Raw genomic sequence first — 18,632 nt, forward strand, 5'->3', positions numbered from 1 at the left:
CGATAAAAAGAGGCTGGACTAGAAGAGCTCCTTGGTCATGAGAGGGAAATCCTGCCACTCGGTGGCTCCGCCCAGATCCTGCTCCTTGAATTCCACCTTCGCCCCCTGCACTTTCTAAACCGTCTAGGCACTTGGGAGTGCGTTGTGTGCAGTATACAAAAAACAACTGGCATGGCGAGTATCAGACAGACAGGTTGATAAATAAGCTCACGGCCAACCTACCTCATAGAACATATAGAATGATAGCAGCGTCAGGGCAATGTTATACACTACTAGAATGCCCCTGAAGGAGACCGGCTGTCTATTCTTCATGTACTTTGGTCCGAGCCACACGACTAACAGGTACAGCAAAGTGAAGAGGAATGTAGGTATATAATTGTCCAAAAGAAGCCATCCTTTTACCCTGGGATCTGAAAAAAAGCATACAACATTTATCAGATTGGAGAGTATATGTAAGCAATGAGTGCTCACTGTGATTTTCGAAAAAGGTGGAGTACATTTTGATCACGTTGAGATTAACGATTTTCTTCACTCCAAATGTAAACGAAAAAACACAAGCATCATCACCACAATATGCTTCATTCGTTCCACAATGGCACAAGGCACAATGGCGTGGTCATTTTGTTACACTCCGGACACAGTTGCTCAAGCTCTCATAAAAAAAACCCTCAACACTCCTCCTTTCAACAGGCAAGAGAATGGACAGGCCCCCTGGCAAATTACTAGTATACCCTGCAGGCACACACCCCAGAAAATGAACAAATCCAGATACTGGGACTTCAAGGGTGTACAGAAAACTTACAGCTTGAGTCCCAATTTTACAGAAGCTATTTAGTTAAACATACTGCCTTTTTCAGTCTAGTCACTGGCGATATAGAACAATATCACTGCAGTTCATAGAAATTCAAGTCCACCTACGGTTTCGTAAACAGCTTAAAGAAGTAGGGCACCACCATATCACTATCACGCAGTTCTAGCGCCAAGAGGCCACTTGGAAAAAATGCTACACTCTAGGCATCCTCTTCAACGTAACAAGTAAACCGACAGGCAAGAGCCTCGAGATATTTCGGTTTCCAGGTGATGCATGGCACGTCAGCCAGCACACACCAGTACACACACAGTAGCCAAGCCTTGCGATTTAAAAGGTCACCCGTGCCAACATTCCATTCCAACAATGGATATCACGTCTGGCAGCCAAAAAACCAACAGGCCATCGTCTGGAAATGAAGTGGCAATGCGGGGTCACTGGCAGCCAGTAGGAGGAGAGCGTGTTCTGGTACGCGATGCTTATCGGGACAGGCAGAGGAAGCAGCGCCACCGTACTGTGCGGAGTCTAAAGCACTGCGCAAGCGTAATAGTTCATGCCTTTCTTACACAAACTCAATGAGATGTACATTTGCAGCACACACAATGAAGTGAAGGTGCTGTATGGCACGCAACGCAACCAAGAATAAGCTGCTCTCATTATGCGGGACATGCAGTGGTCGTTCACAACAACTGCACACACGCTTGGAGTGACCTATGCAGCTCACAAGGCACATCCATGTGGAACCAGGCAGTAAACCAAAGCCGTCTCTTCCCGTCCCTCCAGTGGACTGCCCAATTAAAGGCGTTTGCAAATGTTTTACATTGCGACTCCTCCCCCCACATGGCGGCTAAGGACGCTCGACACGGTGTCAAAGGTCTGTGGCTTCAAGGACAGCGTCATTTTGGTGCGGCATTGCGGGGGTTCTAGTCCGGACTGCCCTCTACGGCACTGCTCCTTGTCCTAGTGATTAACCCCCTAATTGCTCACACAAGGCGTGAAACAAGGGGAAGTATTGAATCTACCCTCCCCCTCAGTGCTGATGGCAATTTGCTGCTTATAGACTATTGCCGAGCAACGCCTGCAGTCTGTTCTGGATATGCTATGTTATTTATATTTGTATAGGGCCTCCTGTCATTTGATATGGCTTTAAAGCACTGTAGGTGAAATAGCCATGTGGCAGACCGTAGGAGTCTGAACAGACAAGAGAAAGGATCACTGCATGCATAGCAGTCACTGTAGTAAAGTGACTGTTCTATTAATGTCAGAAATGACCTGGCTGAAGCTATAGGACGCCTAAGTGGGAAAGGAAGAGGTGCAGTGTGGAGGACTGTGTCGGAGACTATGACGGCTGAACCTGATTTCTCGTGGGACTCAGCTACACTCTATGAGGAACAACGCTGTAGGTGGAAAGGGGGAAAGTATTGCATGTACCTCAAGGCCATCGGTCTACAGTTGAAGACTCTGATATACTTTATGTGTAGTTAACGTGCACTATGAGAATGGTGTGGAGGCTGGAGGCTGGAGCCACATGCAAGTTACATGCACAATGGTCAAAAGAGTGGAGATACAAATGAAGCATGTTATCTTGTTAGAGAACCAAGGATGGAAGACAATCAAAGGCCAGTCAACTGATATCCATTATGTGTGCATTGAGAACAATATATACATTATTGGAACATGCATGGTGCCTACCCCTAGTATCGTGTAGCGTATAGTAGAACAATTGGGAGCAGTGTCGGAGTCAAAAGTCAATGGGTCCCAGTCACAACAAGTTTCTCTTTGTGCACATCCATTGCCAACGCCAGCAGGAACTCCATGAAGGGCTGCTAACCAGCCTTCCTTATTTAGGGCTCGCACCTAGAGAGACTACTCTGCTTGTATGGCCTAGAATGTATTTAATGGGGCAGAGCAACTCAATGGCCTAATGCTGGGGTCAAAGTCTTCTTGCACAGGTGCAGGAGCAATCGCTGCCAAAGAGACTCATGAGGTGCTCGCTAGTCACGGCAAGTTTAGGGTGTTTCATGCCGCCCCCACCATAAAGTATCCGGTGAAGTCACAGTCTCTTGCTTTGCGGGTGTTCGGTGTGGAAGGGCCTTCCTGTCCACACATACAGATATGGAACATTTTCACTTGGAATTTTAAAGTTTGGGCAGGCAGCAATATCAGAGTGATGAGAGGTGGGTGATCCGGGTTGTGACCCAGCGGTTGGAGATTTCCTTCAGAGGACTACTATACAAGGTGGCCCTTAAGTATGCACAATTGCACTAGGCTTTAAAGACATGGGGCCTCATTACGACGGTGGTGGCAACGGAATGAAAGGTGCCGGTAAGGACCTGCACCGTACATTCCGGGCCGGAACATTACGAGTTCTGCAGCGGGTCCCGCTCTGTACGCCTGGCCAGACCAGACGTGCAGAGTGGGACCCGCTAGCAGTACAGGATTCCAACAACGGGCCGTCATTAACGGGCCCGTTGTTAGCATCCTCCCCAATCCCATTGAGCTCTATGGGGGCTCAAATGGGAATGGGGACGTACCGGGTCCGGGTCCCGCGAAAGGGAATTACCAGGCCCTCCAAGATCGGAATGGCCTGGTAAGTCCCCTTTTGCGGGACCCGGACCCGAGTTTGGGGATAGCCATGCCACTAAAAACAGCATGGCTACCTCCAAACTCGTAATGAGGCCCATGGTGAGGGTTGTGGGCCGTTGTACCGGATGAGACCCAATGGTGCTCTTTCTTGCTGACAATGGTGGTGGTGGAGTGCAGAAAATGATTACCGCTAAAAGAGGAAAACAATGTGGCTACTTTTCCTGCGAGTGAAAAACAATTTTAACACTATATGTGTCAATTGAGAGTGCGATGGCGAAACAGTTTTTCCTTTCATTTGAAATTTGCTGACGGTGAGGAACTATTGGGATACAGTTAGTGCTCCAGATAAGATTTGGAGGTGGGAATATTTCACTCCTCCTTTTTTAAAGTTAGGAGTACAATTATTTTTAGGGAATAAAAATGTAAGCCCAATTCCCAAAGGGAGTATTTTATAAGGAGGTAAACATTCGTTTTACCTGGAAAACGAGCATGTTTTTTGTAATAATTATTTTTTTGCAACTAGTTATTCATGTACATTAAAAGATACATGTTTAGCTCTTCCAATCAGCCCTAACAATAGTAGTTTCTTCCTGTGGTATTATGTACACTTCTGGGCATACATGGTACACCATGGGTGAAAGCGGAAGGGGGAATGGGGGGGGGGGGACTTCTACGTGTACGTTTCCCATTTTGTGTTAGGAGTATTTTTATTCCCTATTTGTAATTTTTGGGAGTATTTGCCTATTTTTAGGGAGTAAAAGTGGCCGATACTGTTGAGTGATACTGAGATCAGGGACGTCATTTGCGGGTCGCCAGGGGTCGCAGCTGCAACCCCAGAGGTCTCCCTTGCTATCCCTGTGGTCTCCCTAGCTACCCGTAAAAAAAGAAAAAACATTGTTTTTAAAAAAATGTTTACACATGGATGCACCTTGGCTTTGGCCAGTGCCATGTGGCTCTTTGTTTCTGGAGTGGCTGGCTTTCTTGTTCAGGCCTTTAAAAAAAAACATGGGGTCCACAAGTGTAACACTTTGAGCAATGACCCTAAATCAGAAAGAATAGGAATAACACATAATTTGTCTTTCTGGAATTCTATGCAATAATTGCTAGACTAGACACATTAAAGGTTTATTTCAGGCACACTCTCTGTTCCGCTCATCACAAGACATTCTATCTCTGTGTCCTCAGTCACTTGACAAAATCCTTGTACCCAAAAGCTTGTTTACAGTGTAGAAATGTTTGACCATAGCACATAAAGTGGCCCTTGATTTCATTGTGCCACAACAAATGCTTTGTAATGTGTCTATCTTTCCTATCTCCCTGGCATGCTGTTCAGGATGTTTGTTTGCATGTGTCAGGTAAAGAGTGCCCAGAGTACGGGATGCCGTGTGAGTGCGCTGCATTCGGTGTGCTAATCTAAATTCTTTAATACAGTGTTATGAACCCTCCCAATGGTATGTATTTTGCCAACTTCTGAAGCCTGAAAAGTAGATCCACGCAGGCGTGACATGTGGCCAACGTTGCACCAGAACTGCAGATTAACTGGCCTGCTGTTAAGTCTCTCAAGTCTCAGTTATCAGTTTAATGGTATCCGCTACAGAGTGTAATTTGCTTTCTGACTGAGAACATTCAGACATTTAATTGCTAATTTTACTATAGCCGGTAAGATAGCTATAGCCGGTAAGAAAGTTCCATGGGTTGAGCGCTTGCTGCTGCTATGTGTGTGATCTGCAGGTTCGAATCCCGGCAAGGCTAACTCAGCCTTTCATCCTTCGGAGGTCAATAAATGAGTGCCAACACAGGTTGGGTGATATTGTATGTATATTTGTTCAATATAAAGTGCTTAAGCGTAAGTGCTATACAATAAACACATGATTATCATTTGGCGTTGGACGTCTGCTTGCATTCACAGTAATTTGGTAATTTGGGCCTATACACACTAATATTAACGATACATATGGTGATACATTCTTGTATCATTACAGTGATAGCTTAACCATATTTTTCGTAGTGTACTTAGGCACTTGTACACTATGTGATGCCACTAACTGTTTTGTCAAGGGGGGAAAGGTCGTGTTCCATCACTTTCCGTGATGCCACTTTGGGGTGTGGTCAAATGACATCACTTCCTATGATGTCATCAGATGTCAGGGATTGTGTGATGTCACTTCCGCTACCCCAGGCATTTTGGTGAAATGACATCCCTGATTGAGAGTATACTTGCCACCGAGGTCCCCTGGGATTTGTTGACTATTCTCAGAATGAAAAAAGGTGGAATTGCTTCCCCCAAACGAGTTTTGAGAATGTAGCTATGGCACTGCCTAATAGAGGTATTGCTATGAAATCGATGGAAAGAGGGGCTCTGTATTAAACAAGATGGAAGTGAGCCATGATGTGCATTGAGCAGATGACATTTGGGCAAAATACAGAAATTACATGTTCAGCATGTACTATTCAAGAGACACATACATGAGCTTCTGGTTTAACATTCTCCATAGGTTGGATGTTGTGGGGTCAATGAAGGGAATCCCAGGTGAGGAGCGTCGATGTCGACTTTGTAAATGTGACACAGTGACCTGGAGACACCTCCTCATTAGCCAATGCCAAAAAGTGAATTTACTTAGAGATAGATAGCCCAGGGCTTTGGTCTCCAATAGACTGAGTAGAATCCATTTGGGCCTGGCTGTTTTCGAGCAATAAAAAACGTGCTATTAGTAACGCTAGTGCACTTTATTAGGGGAGTATTCCAGTTACTAGGAGAAAATATCTATTGACGGATAATAGATCGGGGTGAACTATGTAAACAGGTTAATGAAATTCTGTGAAGTATATATTTTCACATGTTATGGAGCTGTGACTTATGTTTTGTATGTCATGTGTTATGGATTCTAATAATCTTTCTTAATGTCTGTGGATTGGTGAGATCATGAATTAGCAATGTGTATTGATGATTTTATTGATTGTGAAATATAATATTGGATTTTTTAAAATGAATTGTATTTGATATAATGATTAAATAAGTGCATAAGAATGTATGTTAATGTATTAATGTTGGTTACAAAGCATAAATACAATTAACATTTTTTAAATTAAAAATGATGCAAGCCAACAGGAATGCCACGGGAGAAGTCACATCAAATCATGACTACTGTACATATCAACTGGTCAAGCTATAATTGTATTGATCTGGTTGATACTGAACAAAGTAGTTACACTTTTTCATTCATGCACCAACTTTGTCAAAGAAAAAACTCCACTCAATTGGAATATAGTAATTAAGACTCTGTATTAGTTAGAGCGGGTGCCCTTTGCGATGACACGTGTTTTAACGGACTGTGCCGTCTTTTTCAAATCAGGGCCAATGTAATTGATTGCTAATGTGGAACTGGCTTTTCAGCATGACAAAAAGATTCACGGGTTCAATCCCAGCCTCTGCAGTGCAAAAAACGAGCTCCGTACGAGTCTGTCCAGGAACAGAATCGTACGGATCTCGTTTTTTGCACAGAGTCTTAATTACCATATTCCAATTGAGTGGAGTTTTTTCTTTGTCAAAGTTAACGCATGAATGAAAAAGTGTAACTACTTCGTTCAATTTCAGTTTACAAAACGGAGTGGAGGAACCACATTTTCTCCGGTGTTGCGCAATTCATGCGACAAACATTACCCTTTCGACATACCATAGGGCGCTGAGGTCTACCCTGATTAGTGTCCATTGGATAAAGGTTCCTCACCAGGATTTGCTTTTTGAACTGGTTGATGTTTTGAAGCATATTGACCCCGTTTTTATGCGATGGCGTTTTCTTTAAACTAAACCTATGTAATTTGCCTGTTGTGTTATGATTACCTGTTGTAATACATTCACCTTGAGGAATGTGATACGTGCACATTGATGCACCGTTAGGTCTTTGTATGTTGGATACTGGAATTTTACAGTTGATTAAAGATCATATTATTTGTGCTAATTTCTCTTATTTGAATAAAGAAAAAAGAGAAGGCACTCCTATGAATCATGCAAAACACACAATTAGTTCACAGTTTCTTCCCATCTCCATAACGTATGCTACAGGAGTGACAATTCTCCATTCTAAATGTGCTTAACTTGAGCAGACTTTGAAAAAGTAGGATGCAGATGTGGGGGAATTAGGGTGATGTGTTGATGGGTCTGGAATGCAATAGCATACACGTTTAATTCTGCATAAGTACATCTGCAAAACTTCTAAACATATGCACATTTCTGGCTATTCCTCTTTATTCGAGATAATAGATGGTGTGGGTCAGTGTTCTGAACAAACACCGTCCTATAAGAGTGCCTACAAAGAAGAGATTATAATGCAGTACCATTTGTCACAAGTGGATCATAGTGAAAAAATTATAAGTTACTCACTGTAGTGACTAATACTTAGTCCCCTATCCTCCATAGTGCTTGTTAGTCCCTTCCTAGGGACGGGAGATGGAACCTTTTTCACAAGAAAAAACCTACTTCCACTTTAAATTTAAAAGCGCGCAGGGGTGAGGCCCTGGGAGCATGCACTACCCTGACTCCACCCACCGGCGCTACACTTCAGTCCCCACAGACGCATCGACAATATTTGACATTGCCTAATGACACCAGTATTATTAGCGGGGAAGGATGGTGGGAATTATGGAGGAAAGGGGACTAACGACTAAGAGTACGTTAGTCACTACGAAGAGTAACTTATAATTACTCTTACGGCCTGTCCCATTTCGTCCATACTGCATGGGCGATTACAACTGAATGTAGCCCATGGGTGGAGAGGAGACCCTGCTTAAGCAAACAGAAGAAGAAACTGGGGAAGAGTGCGTGGTATTACATGACAGAGTCAAACCCAAAAGTGCTGGTGAAATCACCCCGTTCGCGTTGGCGCGGAAAAGGGGACTGATGTGTGGCGCCGGAGTCAGGGTAGCACATGCTCACAGGGCTGCACCCCTGCGCGCCTCTAATTTTAAAAGGGAGGTTGTTTTTTTCTGGTGAAAAAGGTTCTGTCTCCTGTATCTAGCAAGGGACACCCATGCAGTATGGTGGAAAGGGGACAGGACGGACGAGTATGGCAATTAAGAGAGGTCAACTATCAGTGGTTATTATTTATGAGGTGGTGTAATTAGCCAGAGCAGGAGCGCAAGTGCAGCCATCTTCAGGCACATGTAAGTTATATTACGCTACTGGGGTTTATACCATGCATTGCTGCCATTTGCATGGTCTCCAGAAGCAAGGGTGAATCTGAAACACAGGGGGAAGCAGTTCAGTTATAGAAAAGAGGAAAAATGAAAGGTAGCTTTACTGTTTAGTTGATGCATGGATACTGGAAATACTCTGAGCTCTCTGTAGGGGTCTATTTCTAGGTGTTATTTGCCAGGAGCACAGTGGTGGTTTAACACCTGAGGGGGGATTTGTGTTAACATGGCGCTAGAACGCATGTAAGTTGGTTGTAGAGATGAGGTGAGGGGAAAGGGATAAGATACAGACTCGCAAAGCAAGCAGATCAGAATGCCAAAGGGCAGATACAGGCCCATCAAACAAAGAGACGCCTTCTTTGGGTTTCATTATGCTGGACTTTATGTATACTAGTCTAGACACACAATGAAATCAATATATGCTATAGAGTGAAGATCAGGTGTTAAATACAAGTTAAGAGTGCCCAGAACAAGAAATTATAATATTATTGCACAATTACAGAAGAAGGCGACTGATAGTATAACACTCATTTGTATTATAGAAACTAATTTCAAGTTGTCAAAACCATATTAAAAAGGCATATGACATTTATGAAGTACACAAACACCATACCAAGGAACAACATTAAAATGAAATATCCCTATAGATACCAATAATGCTGGCTTCGATATGCCTTAATATTAATTGGTTTCATCCGCTTCTTTATCTCTTGGTGTAGTGTATTTTATTATAGAATCAACACACAAACTATATACGAATGAGACTGGTTTTCTAGAAAGAAATTTAGCCAAATATCGGGCACATTAACAGATTGTATTGAGCTCTATGACTTTAACACATCTGTTTAATTAATGTAATTCAATGGCAGTTTAGAAGTACTTTGTATGCAATTCACAGAACGGATGACCGACCACATTTAAAGCCTAAACTGAAAACACCCCTTGAACTACTGAATTTTTAAAATGTTCTACAACTAGTTACCACTGATGAAAATCAAACATTGACCTAAATGCAGGACAGAAACATGTTGAGCATGAGCAACATATGATTATATGTGTAGTGTTTAAAAAATACAAGAGAAATAGCATGGTCTTTGTATAATTGGTTCACTTCTATGAAGATTGTGTATCTGTAAAACGTGGAAATGTGTTGCAGATGAAAACAGTTATCAATATAAAGAGGGATTGAAGAGATTTAGATCTCTTTCATGTTATATGAATTGTTAAATATGAGGAAAACATTTGTGACTTTAATGTGTATATAACCCATGTCTTCATTTTTTGTATGAATAAAATGTAATGCTTTTTACACTAGAAACAATTAATCAATGGTATTATTTCCAATCATGTAGGAATCACTTAGGAAACTTCTTGTAGAAGTAGATATAAATGACTGAGTCAGAGGATTTGAATACACCCCGAATCAGTTTGTTTGCATGTAGTGCCTACTCAATCACAAACAAAATAAGGTGGCATTTAAATAAAATAAGGCTAAGCGTTTGTACAAATCAAATCCAAGGGTAATTTATTTGAAAATGTTAACTTGCGCCATTGACGATGTTGTTGAGTTCAGCATTCTCAACACCTTGAACAGATCCGCGTATGGGTAGCATATGTGGACGTTCTCCAACACTGACCTGCCGACAGGACTCCACAATGCAGAAGGATTGAATTCAGGTTCCATTGTCATGTAATTGCTGGTCCACCATTTAAGTCTACCAACATGTGCACCATGTTGCGTTTTAGGTCTATGTTGAAGCGGGCACCTCTAAAGGACACGGAGGCCATCCAAAACCTGCCAAATGGCAAAACGCCCCGATCAGGGCACAATCAAGGTCAGGGTGACATACTGGTTAAAGTTTCTCCAACCCAGTGTCTCCACCCAAACACATCTGATGGCTTTCAAACTTTGCACTGTGATCTACCTTGGAACTGTTCAAAATCTGTTCCTGAAAAAAGCCACACCTCTTCTTCTCATTACTATAAATGTGAGGCTTGCTCTTAAAACACACAGTTTTACCATCAAATCATGTACAATACAATCACAAAGTTCTCAAATCATTGGCAAATCATGGTTGCATGCTGGCTTTCTCCTATCGATTTGGCAAACACATTAGTAGCACATTGCTCCAAATGCCAGGCATAACTCAATTAATGGAAACCTACTGCTGAAACATGTACAATACTTTGGCTAAGTGTCAGCATGACTGCTGCAGTACATTCAGAAGTAGCTCTTGGCCCTTCTTTCAGACATTTTACATGATTTCTAGCGTTGTGTAGTTGCCTATGGTGCTTTTTGGCAATACTGTTGCTAGGCAAAAATTCTAATTATTTTCAATGTACAAATACATATTAAAAAAGAGACAGCCACTGTGCCGCCTGAGAGATCGAGTTTCACCTGTCCTAGAAAGATTATGTATGTGAGCAGTGGTTTTGGAATAAAATACAGCATGCTGCACTGACACAAAGACTGCCTGTACCTTTGACCTAATTTCCATGTTTCTATTTGAAGAGCTTGCTTTGCATGACATTATTCCAGCCTCTCATTGGCAGGCCGCAGCCACTGCTAGAGACACTGCTGGAACAGCGCAGGTTTCTGGGTGGGGGACACTGGTCTGTAGCGTGTGGTGAGGAGCGCAAGGGGTGCACATGCTACAATATCACAACTGACTGCCACCAGCGCTCCTCTCCGCAGTCAGAATACATATACTCAAAAGTGCCCTACTTCATGCATCAAGTTAAACAGCTTAAAAAATACCTCTTGGTCCAAGCAAATTGTCGATGTAATTATTCAGCGCTTTGTTCATGCCCTCCATACTTGAAACCTAAAAGAGACAGAAATAAAAGGTAAACATGCTGCGAGCATACAGTGAAAATGGTACAGGCCAAAAATCTTCAAAACGACCAACGCACTTCAAATGACGGATGGGGAGGCGAGGATTCTCTGATAGGATACGTTTGACCTTGTCATTGACATTTTGGCGACAAGGGTACAAAGTGACGCCTCTATAGTGAGTGACTAGAATGCGTGGCATGAAGGCTTGCACTCACGACCTCCCCAACTGCAAAACTACAGAAAAAAACACATTGCTGCAACCACTAGACACCCCCATGTAGCTTTGTGAAGGGTGGATACCAGATCGGATACTCGATGCACTGGAAAGCCCACGCTCACGCCTTTGGCTTCCCTTTGGTGCGTGTCCACCTGCCGCACTACACAGCTACGCGAGGGACACCTGCACTGCAGACAAGGCAATGTCGAAAGGAAGTCGCCTGTGCAGCACCGGGATGAAAAGAGTAGACTTTACTAAACAACAGAGATGATGTAACCAGAAGGCTAAATTGTCAAATCACTTTTCTTTTCTGGGAATCAGTTATTTTCTTACCTAACTGAAATTACGTATATACTGGTCAGATTATGATACTCAGGGCTACCTTTAAAAAAAAAAACACACACACCATATATTCTTGGTGGGCACTGTTAATCCAACAAGCAATCTCCGTACAAACTCAAATATTGGAGGGGAGTTCGAGTGGGCTTAGACGGGCGTAATACCTGGAATGACAACAGAGTAAGTACCAAAAAATAAAAGGGTGGGTGTAATGTTCAAGCCACTGGAGGTGGCAGACCTGCATCCAGTGGGCCTGGGTTATCTAATAAAATGGGTCGGGGACCTTGGTGTGGACCAAAGACTTAGCCCATAGTCCTTGGGCAGAGATTTGGGCTGGGGTGTGCATAACCTTACCACATCACTGCACGGGCCGGCGCAGGAGTCAAAGTGCAAGTGCTGAGTGAGCAGCCAAGACCGTGGCTAGGAAAAAGTAACGAAGATCACATTTCAGCACTGCTCTTTCAACAGCAAATGGGGCAACAAAAGTGCCCCCACCACAGCCCTGCACCTGTTTTGCACCACGCCCACAAAAATATATTTCTGTACAGCACATACTAAAAATCAGTTTATTTAAATGTTGTTTGGATGACTTCCCACGGGGAACGCGGCACATTGCCTTAGCGAAGCAATCAATTGCCCATCGCTGCCCAGGCAATCCAGCCGAGCAAAGCATAGCTCCTACTATGCGCGCGCCTCATTACCCATCTGCAGGGCGCTATCGGCATCCGGTTCAAAGGGGGAAACGCGGGCACAGCACCGCGCCCCTCATCCCTGCAGCAACCAGTGGCACCTACCGGGTAGCAGCAGGAAACAGAGTAGAATCGAAGCGAGGAGCGCGGCGCAGGGGCTGAGAGGAGGGAGCGGTCCCGTTAGAGCGGCTCGCGGCTGGCAGCGCCTCTCTCCCAGCTGCACTTCCTCCTCTCCCTTGCCGCTACCGCCGCGAGGAGAGGTTGCCAGCGAGGCTGTCAATCACGCGCGACACCGCGCCCTCCTTCCAGCGGCGCTCCAATGGGCCGCGCGCTAGCGGCGCCGCGTGACTCGCAGTGCGAGCGCCGGCCAAAAGGCGATTGGTTGAGGCTGGGTGGGACGTTGCGAGAGGACAGGCGGGGGTCGGAAGGGAACAGGGCAGCAAGAAGCGGTTACGGAACCTGGGCCTTCCCCCGAAGGCCCCGGCAACGGCGAGGCCATAGTTTTGCAGAATTCTTGATCCTTTCTAATACTCGATAGACGACAGAAGGGAGACAGTGGGCGGTGATTTCTAGAACACATCTGGTACTACCTGAAGATGAGACATTTCCCTGGATCATGTATCAGTGGCCAAGCCCTTAAATGACACGCAGTATGGGAACCTACAACCTGGTCCCCTTCAGAAGCTAGTCCCTTGCCCTTAAATTTGCATCGCTAACGTATTTCATCGGGTTTCAAAGGGACACTTCTGCAAGTGTATTCCTACAGTGTATGTGGCAGTTATTTAATACTTAACTAAAAACAGAACTGTACTCACACATTAGAAATAGGTCAGGGGCATTTTTCTAAACACATTTATGCGTTCTTAATTGCATTCATGCCAACATTTCGACGTACCTGGGAGGACGATTTCGTCAGGGAAATCAGGAGAAATTTCCCCATAAGAATACACTGGGGATCGAATGATTAAAGGCGGGAGAACATGAAAAATATCTATAGTTTTCACTAAACAGTCGGGAGTCTCCCGCCTAAACAGGGAGGGTTGGCATGTAAAATTGTGTGCATAGGGGGTTCTCCACATTCAATGAATGAGTCCAGCAAGGTTGTGCTTGCAGGAACCTCTATTCACGTGTTCTGGCAACCACTCAGCATTACCCCTTATAAAGCAAATATAAGTCCAACAGGTTTGTAGCTCTTCTCTCTCGATTGGATCTCATTGTCTTTTTACTCTCCTCCGCCTCAGAAGCTTTCTCCCTTACAACTCTCACTTCACCTTGGCCTTTGTTGATGCTTTCCCCTATGCTTCCACACGCAATCGTTTTTGACCCCTTCATGTTCTTTACAGGTTCTTCATTAACCCCCCTGACATAGTTTCTGCAACTTTCATTACCACTTATGGCGTCCTGCACCTTAGAGTTTCTTTCCACCCAAAGCAGATATAGTGCTACTCTTTCCATGTTCCATTTCCTTCCGTCTGTGGTCTTTATGCAATGTTCTTTCCTTGCTTATTTTGGTGGTAGCACGCGAGAATGTCACTTTGTCTTTATGTGGCAGTTTCACTTTGATCAAATCACCTCCCTGTATGTCGTGTGTTCTCCTAGTTTTACCATTGTCATGAATGTTCCTTTTCCGCTGGAGGCCAGGTTTTTTTCTCTAATCTTCTCCGTGTCTGTTTCTTGAACTCTGTTCATGCTTCCTGTCCATGCAGTTTAGTTTGGCGTGCCTGTCTTTTACTCATGTAGAAAGGAGATACTTTTGTCACACTATTTGCTGTGGCTCTGAACAGCTATTCGTTTGAGAGCTTCCTCCTCGCAGCCCAGCCAATTGCAGTTTTGGCTTGCACTTTTCCCTTAATATACTATTTCATTCTTTCCAATTGACCCTTTCTTTGTGGGTTGTAGGGTTCTCCTGTCTTATGCAGTTTCATTCTACGTATCTTCTAATTTCTCCAGATCCGAATTGAACTCCATGGTCTGGCAACGGGTACTCTTGATTCCCTCTCTACGGAATATTTAATCAAAGAATGTTAGGGTTGTCTTGTTTATGATTTCCCTTACAAACTTAATCTCTATCCATTTCGACGTGCAGTCCACTAGAATTGTAGCATACCTAGGTTCCTCTGGCAGGTACTCCAGGGGATCAATAAAGTCAACTCTCACTTGAGCCCATGGCTCATCCTGCCAGGCTACATTCATGAGCGGGTGGGTCTTGACATCAGTCTCTTGTCTCCTTCATGGAATACACTGCAATATCCTACTTCTCTCTCTATTTCACAGTCTATCAAGGTCTACCGGCACTCTTCTCATACCATATGCTTTGACAGGATGGTTCCTGTGTGTGGTTCGCGCCCCAAATATATGAATTTCCCTCTGAGCCTATTAGTGGCTATCATCATGTCCCCTCCAATCACCAGACCACGGGTAACATTTCAGATAATCATTTCCAGTCATTTAGTATTTCTTTTGGGAATTACCTTTTATCTGGGCCATCCATTTTCTGAGAATTCTATAACCTTTTGCAGTATGGTGTGCCCTTGTTGCTCTTGGCGCTTCTCTTCTAGAGTTACTGGCCAGTCTTATGGACTGCTTCTATTGGTTATCATGACTACCGCACATTCTCCCTTCAAATACGGTTATCCGTTTCTTTCTTGACTAGCAACCTCAATACACAGCCCATCTGCCAATCCTGCCACCATGATATATGCTCAGTCCCAAAGCTGTACTCTTGCATTTTTATGCTAGACGCGCTAGTCTGGGTGTTTCATTCACAGAATTCCTTGGTCCCAATATGTGTACCAATGGTTTGCAGTTCGTCCAGAGTTTGAAACTCCTTTGCCACACGTGTGTCTGGCAGTGGTAGGCCGCATATGTGCACATTAGCATTTCTCTCTGAATGACCGAACAGTGGTTTTCTATTTCCGTCAATGCTTTTGATGCAAATGCTTATCTACTGTGTACATTCTTCCCTTCCCACTTTGCATCAGTACCACCTCAATCCATACACAATGCAATCAACTGCCATCGTCGCATGTCAAACATTCAAGTTGCAAGCTACTAGCCAGTCATGAAAAAGTCACTTGCCACCTTAATTCTATATCTACACACAGCATACATTTTTTGTTGAATGGCAACTTTGCCATTTTTTTGCTGTTTTTTCTCTTTTGTTATTACCACAGAAAGCAGGGGATACCCCCGTAACCACTCTTCCAGCACCCCCCCTTTATATACCTTACCCATACTTACAATCTGGGTAGAATAAAGAGGTGCAAAATTTGCCAGAAATGCATTTGGTAAAGTTGCCATTCGGGCGAAAGTGAGAAAAAACATGAAAAGTACTGGTGATGTCTATCTTTAAAAACACGTTGGTTTCTCATAGTGACAGCATAATCTCTGATCTTTGGAGAACAAAGTCTTCCCTTGCTGGCTATCGTTTGTTGGAGGTGGAGTTTCTGTTTAAAACCTGCATCACAACACGGAGCGTCCCGTGGATCTACTGCAGAGGTGCTGGAGTCTTTGCAGTCCTTGAGAGGGCTGTGAGGCGAGCTGGCGAAAAGAAACACAAAATCCGAAAAGTCCCCCAAACTCGATCTGACTCTCCTCTAGTGCACCTTGTTCTACTCCCACAAGCTCTCCAGCCAACAAAATCCCTTTGGCTCAAACCAGATCTCTAGTTGGAGCAGGGCGAATTAGTGGAGAAAATGTGTGGCCCAGCATGGAAGATCTATGTCCGCTGGGCACCCGAGATGTATGCAATGACACACTGCTCAATGATCCGGCGGTGCTTATCGAAGCCCCAAATGGGGGGGGGGGGTTTGGATGTCGAGGGGAAGTTGAAAAAAGCAATTATGGATTTAAATCCATCGCCGCAAAGAGAATCCTTATCTCCACTTGAAGAGGAGAGTGTTGGTGCTGGTAGGCCAACTCGGAAAATGTCGTGGGTTTCCTGCCCCAATGTAATGGCGCCTGGCCATAATCTTCTGCCGGCAGGAGAAAGCTCCACCGGTCAACATGTGGAAATAAACCAACAGCTGTCATATGAAATCCGGCAGGAAGGGAGGATTGCAAATAATGAAGGAGCCCCAAACATGGGAAAAACCGTTGAACGTCGAAACTCTGAACTAGCGGCACAGTTAGCAATAGATCTTTCTGTCCTTACTGAAAAAATCAACATGCATAGGAGGAAAAGCCTTTCATCCATAAGAGATCATTCTGAAGCTCTAAGTGACGATCAAATGCTCTCTGAGATGGAAACTCCTGCTACCATTTCGTCCCATATGGAGCTGGGGGTGAAGAGGAAAACATGGTGGGTAAATGCGAAGATGCATCTGGGTCAGATGATTCCAAGTGAGATGGAAATACATGTCCACATTGAACCCATTGCCTCGGCCAAATCTGAAAATAGGCTTAGAGTAATGGACATTGGTAAAAGCATGGAGAGGAGCCGGGCTAGAAGTCAAAGCCTAGAATAGGAGGAGCAGCCACAAGAGTCCCCAGAAGCTCGATATAGTTCAACTTCATCGGATTCGAACCAACAGTCCCACTACAGTGAAGGTGAAGAAGGCTGCTACAGTGGAATCTCGACAATCAGAGAGGATTTGGCCGACATGCAAAACATAGTGATAGCCGAGTTTACTATATCGACGGCTCCGTTTTGCAAACTTTATGAAAAAATTAACTGCACACTACAGGATCAGGCGACCTTGATTGCCATGGCCCATACTAAAATGGCAAGTCTTGAAGCCTTTATCAGTAAGGTAGAAGTGAGGCTTGACACCGAAGCTGAAACATCCACCCAATGGCAGGCCCGTCTTTGCGATCTCGCTAGGCGATCGACAACTGACAAAAAACGGCCTTGATGGAAGCCATTATTGAAGATGGCAAATGGATGCGATCTCATTGGAAAAGCAGTATCATAGTGCTGAAAAAAATCCACCACCGCTAATTGCCCGGGGTGTTGCCCCTTCTGAGGCCCCTAACCCAAGGCAAAATACAGAAAGAGATTTGGCAATAGATGGGCCGATGACGGAAGCTGCGGCTAGCTAAGCTAACACCTTTTTAAAATTCAAACCTGTGACCCAGTGTGATCAGGAGGGAGGAAGAAGAAAAAGAAAAAAAGACCAATGGCCGCAGGAGAAAAAAACAAAACAGGCCCCAAAACGCAAATCGAATGGTTCAAGAGCGTTCCTGCGCAACATAAAAACTCCCTTACGAGAGGAAGCCAATCAAACATCAAAGAGGCCCCGAATTGAACTAACAATACCAAAGGATACAACTGCAGGAGAAGGTCTCCAATCCCCGGCTTTGGCTCTAAATGTACAGAATGAGTCAAAGGGGAGAGACTCGTCTTCAGAAGGATGTTTGAGTGACCTCACAGAGATTCAAGATAGAGAAGAGGATGAGGAATGGAACCACATGAGCAGGGAATATTGCATTGAGATTGAGAGGCAAGAAGCACAAACTATCTCTAATTTGATGCCCAAGAGTTGTGTACCAGTGAGAGATAAAAGTATGAAACTGTCCTCAAATCCAACATGCTCGATTTTCCAAACCCGGGAGGAAAAGCGGCTGGCTTTGGGGTTGAGTGGGGTCCAACAGACACATGGTAAACACAAGCCTCACATAACCTTTCTGAAAGCAAATTCCAAAAGTCTGCCAAGAGGGGGAAAAGATGATGGTGCAGAAAATTCTGGCCCCCAGTTGTGGACTAATGTTCCGAAAGTTTGTCTGGAAAGAATTGTATCTGGCCTGGAATCTCCAATACTGAATAGGTGTAATGTATTGAAGCTATTAAAATATATTCCGGCCTTAAGCTACATAACAACTGAGGACATTCGGGTGGTGGAATTTGTATCTGAAAAAAGGAACGACTGGGTTATCTTTCTCCTGGAATCACACCCAATCAAAGAGGCCTTATTGGAACACTGTAAGAAACTATTACCTTTTGGTTACGAACTTGGCGAATACTACGAG

At 44.2% G+C, this 18,632-nt stretch overlaps 1 protein-coding gene across 1 annotated transcript in view; it reads right to left on the minus strand.

Annotated features, from left to right (window-relative positions):
• Window positions 1-12,969, minus strand: part of ELOVL5 (ELOVL fatty acid elongase 5) — a 374,080-nt gene extending 361,111 nt beyond the window's left edge. Inside the window, exons 1-3 of the mRNA XM_069606129.1 lie at window positions 12,771-12,969; window positions 11,343-11,409; window positions 223-410 (exon numbers count right to left, since the gene is read on the minus strand). Of these exons, the coding sequence (XP_069462230.1) occupies window positions 223-410; window positions 11,343-11,400 (246 nt within the window). The 5' untranslated portion in view covers window positions 11,401-11,409; window positions 12,771-12,969. The remainder of the gene's footprint in view (window positions 1-222; window positions 411-11,342; window positions 11,410-12,770) is intronic.
• Window positions 12,970-18,632: the final 5,663 nt, after the last annotated feature.

Source organism: Ambystoma mexicanum, chromosome 4p (assembly GCF_040938575.1).
Source record: "Ambystoma mexicanum isolate Mex_15411 chromosome 4p, UKY_AmexF1_1, whole genome shotgun sequence".
Lineage (NCBI taxonomy): Eukaryota > Metazoa > Chordata > Amphibia > Caudata > Ambystomatidae > Ambystoma > Ambystoma mexicanum.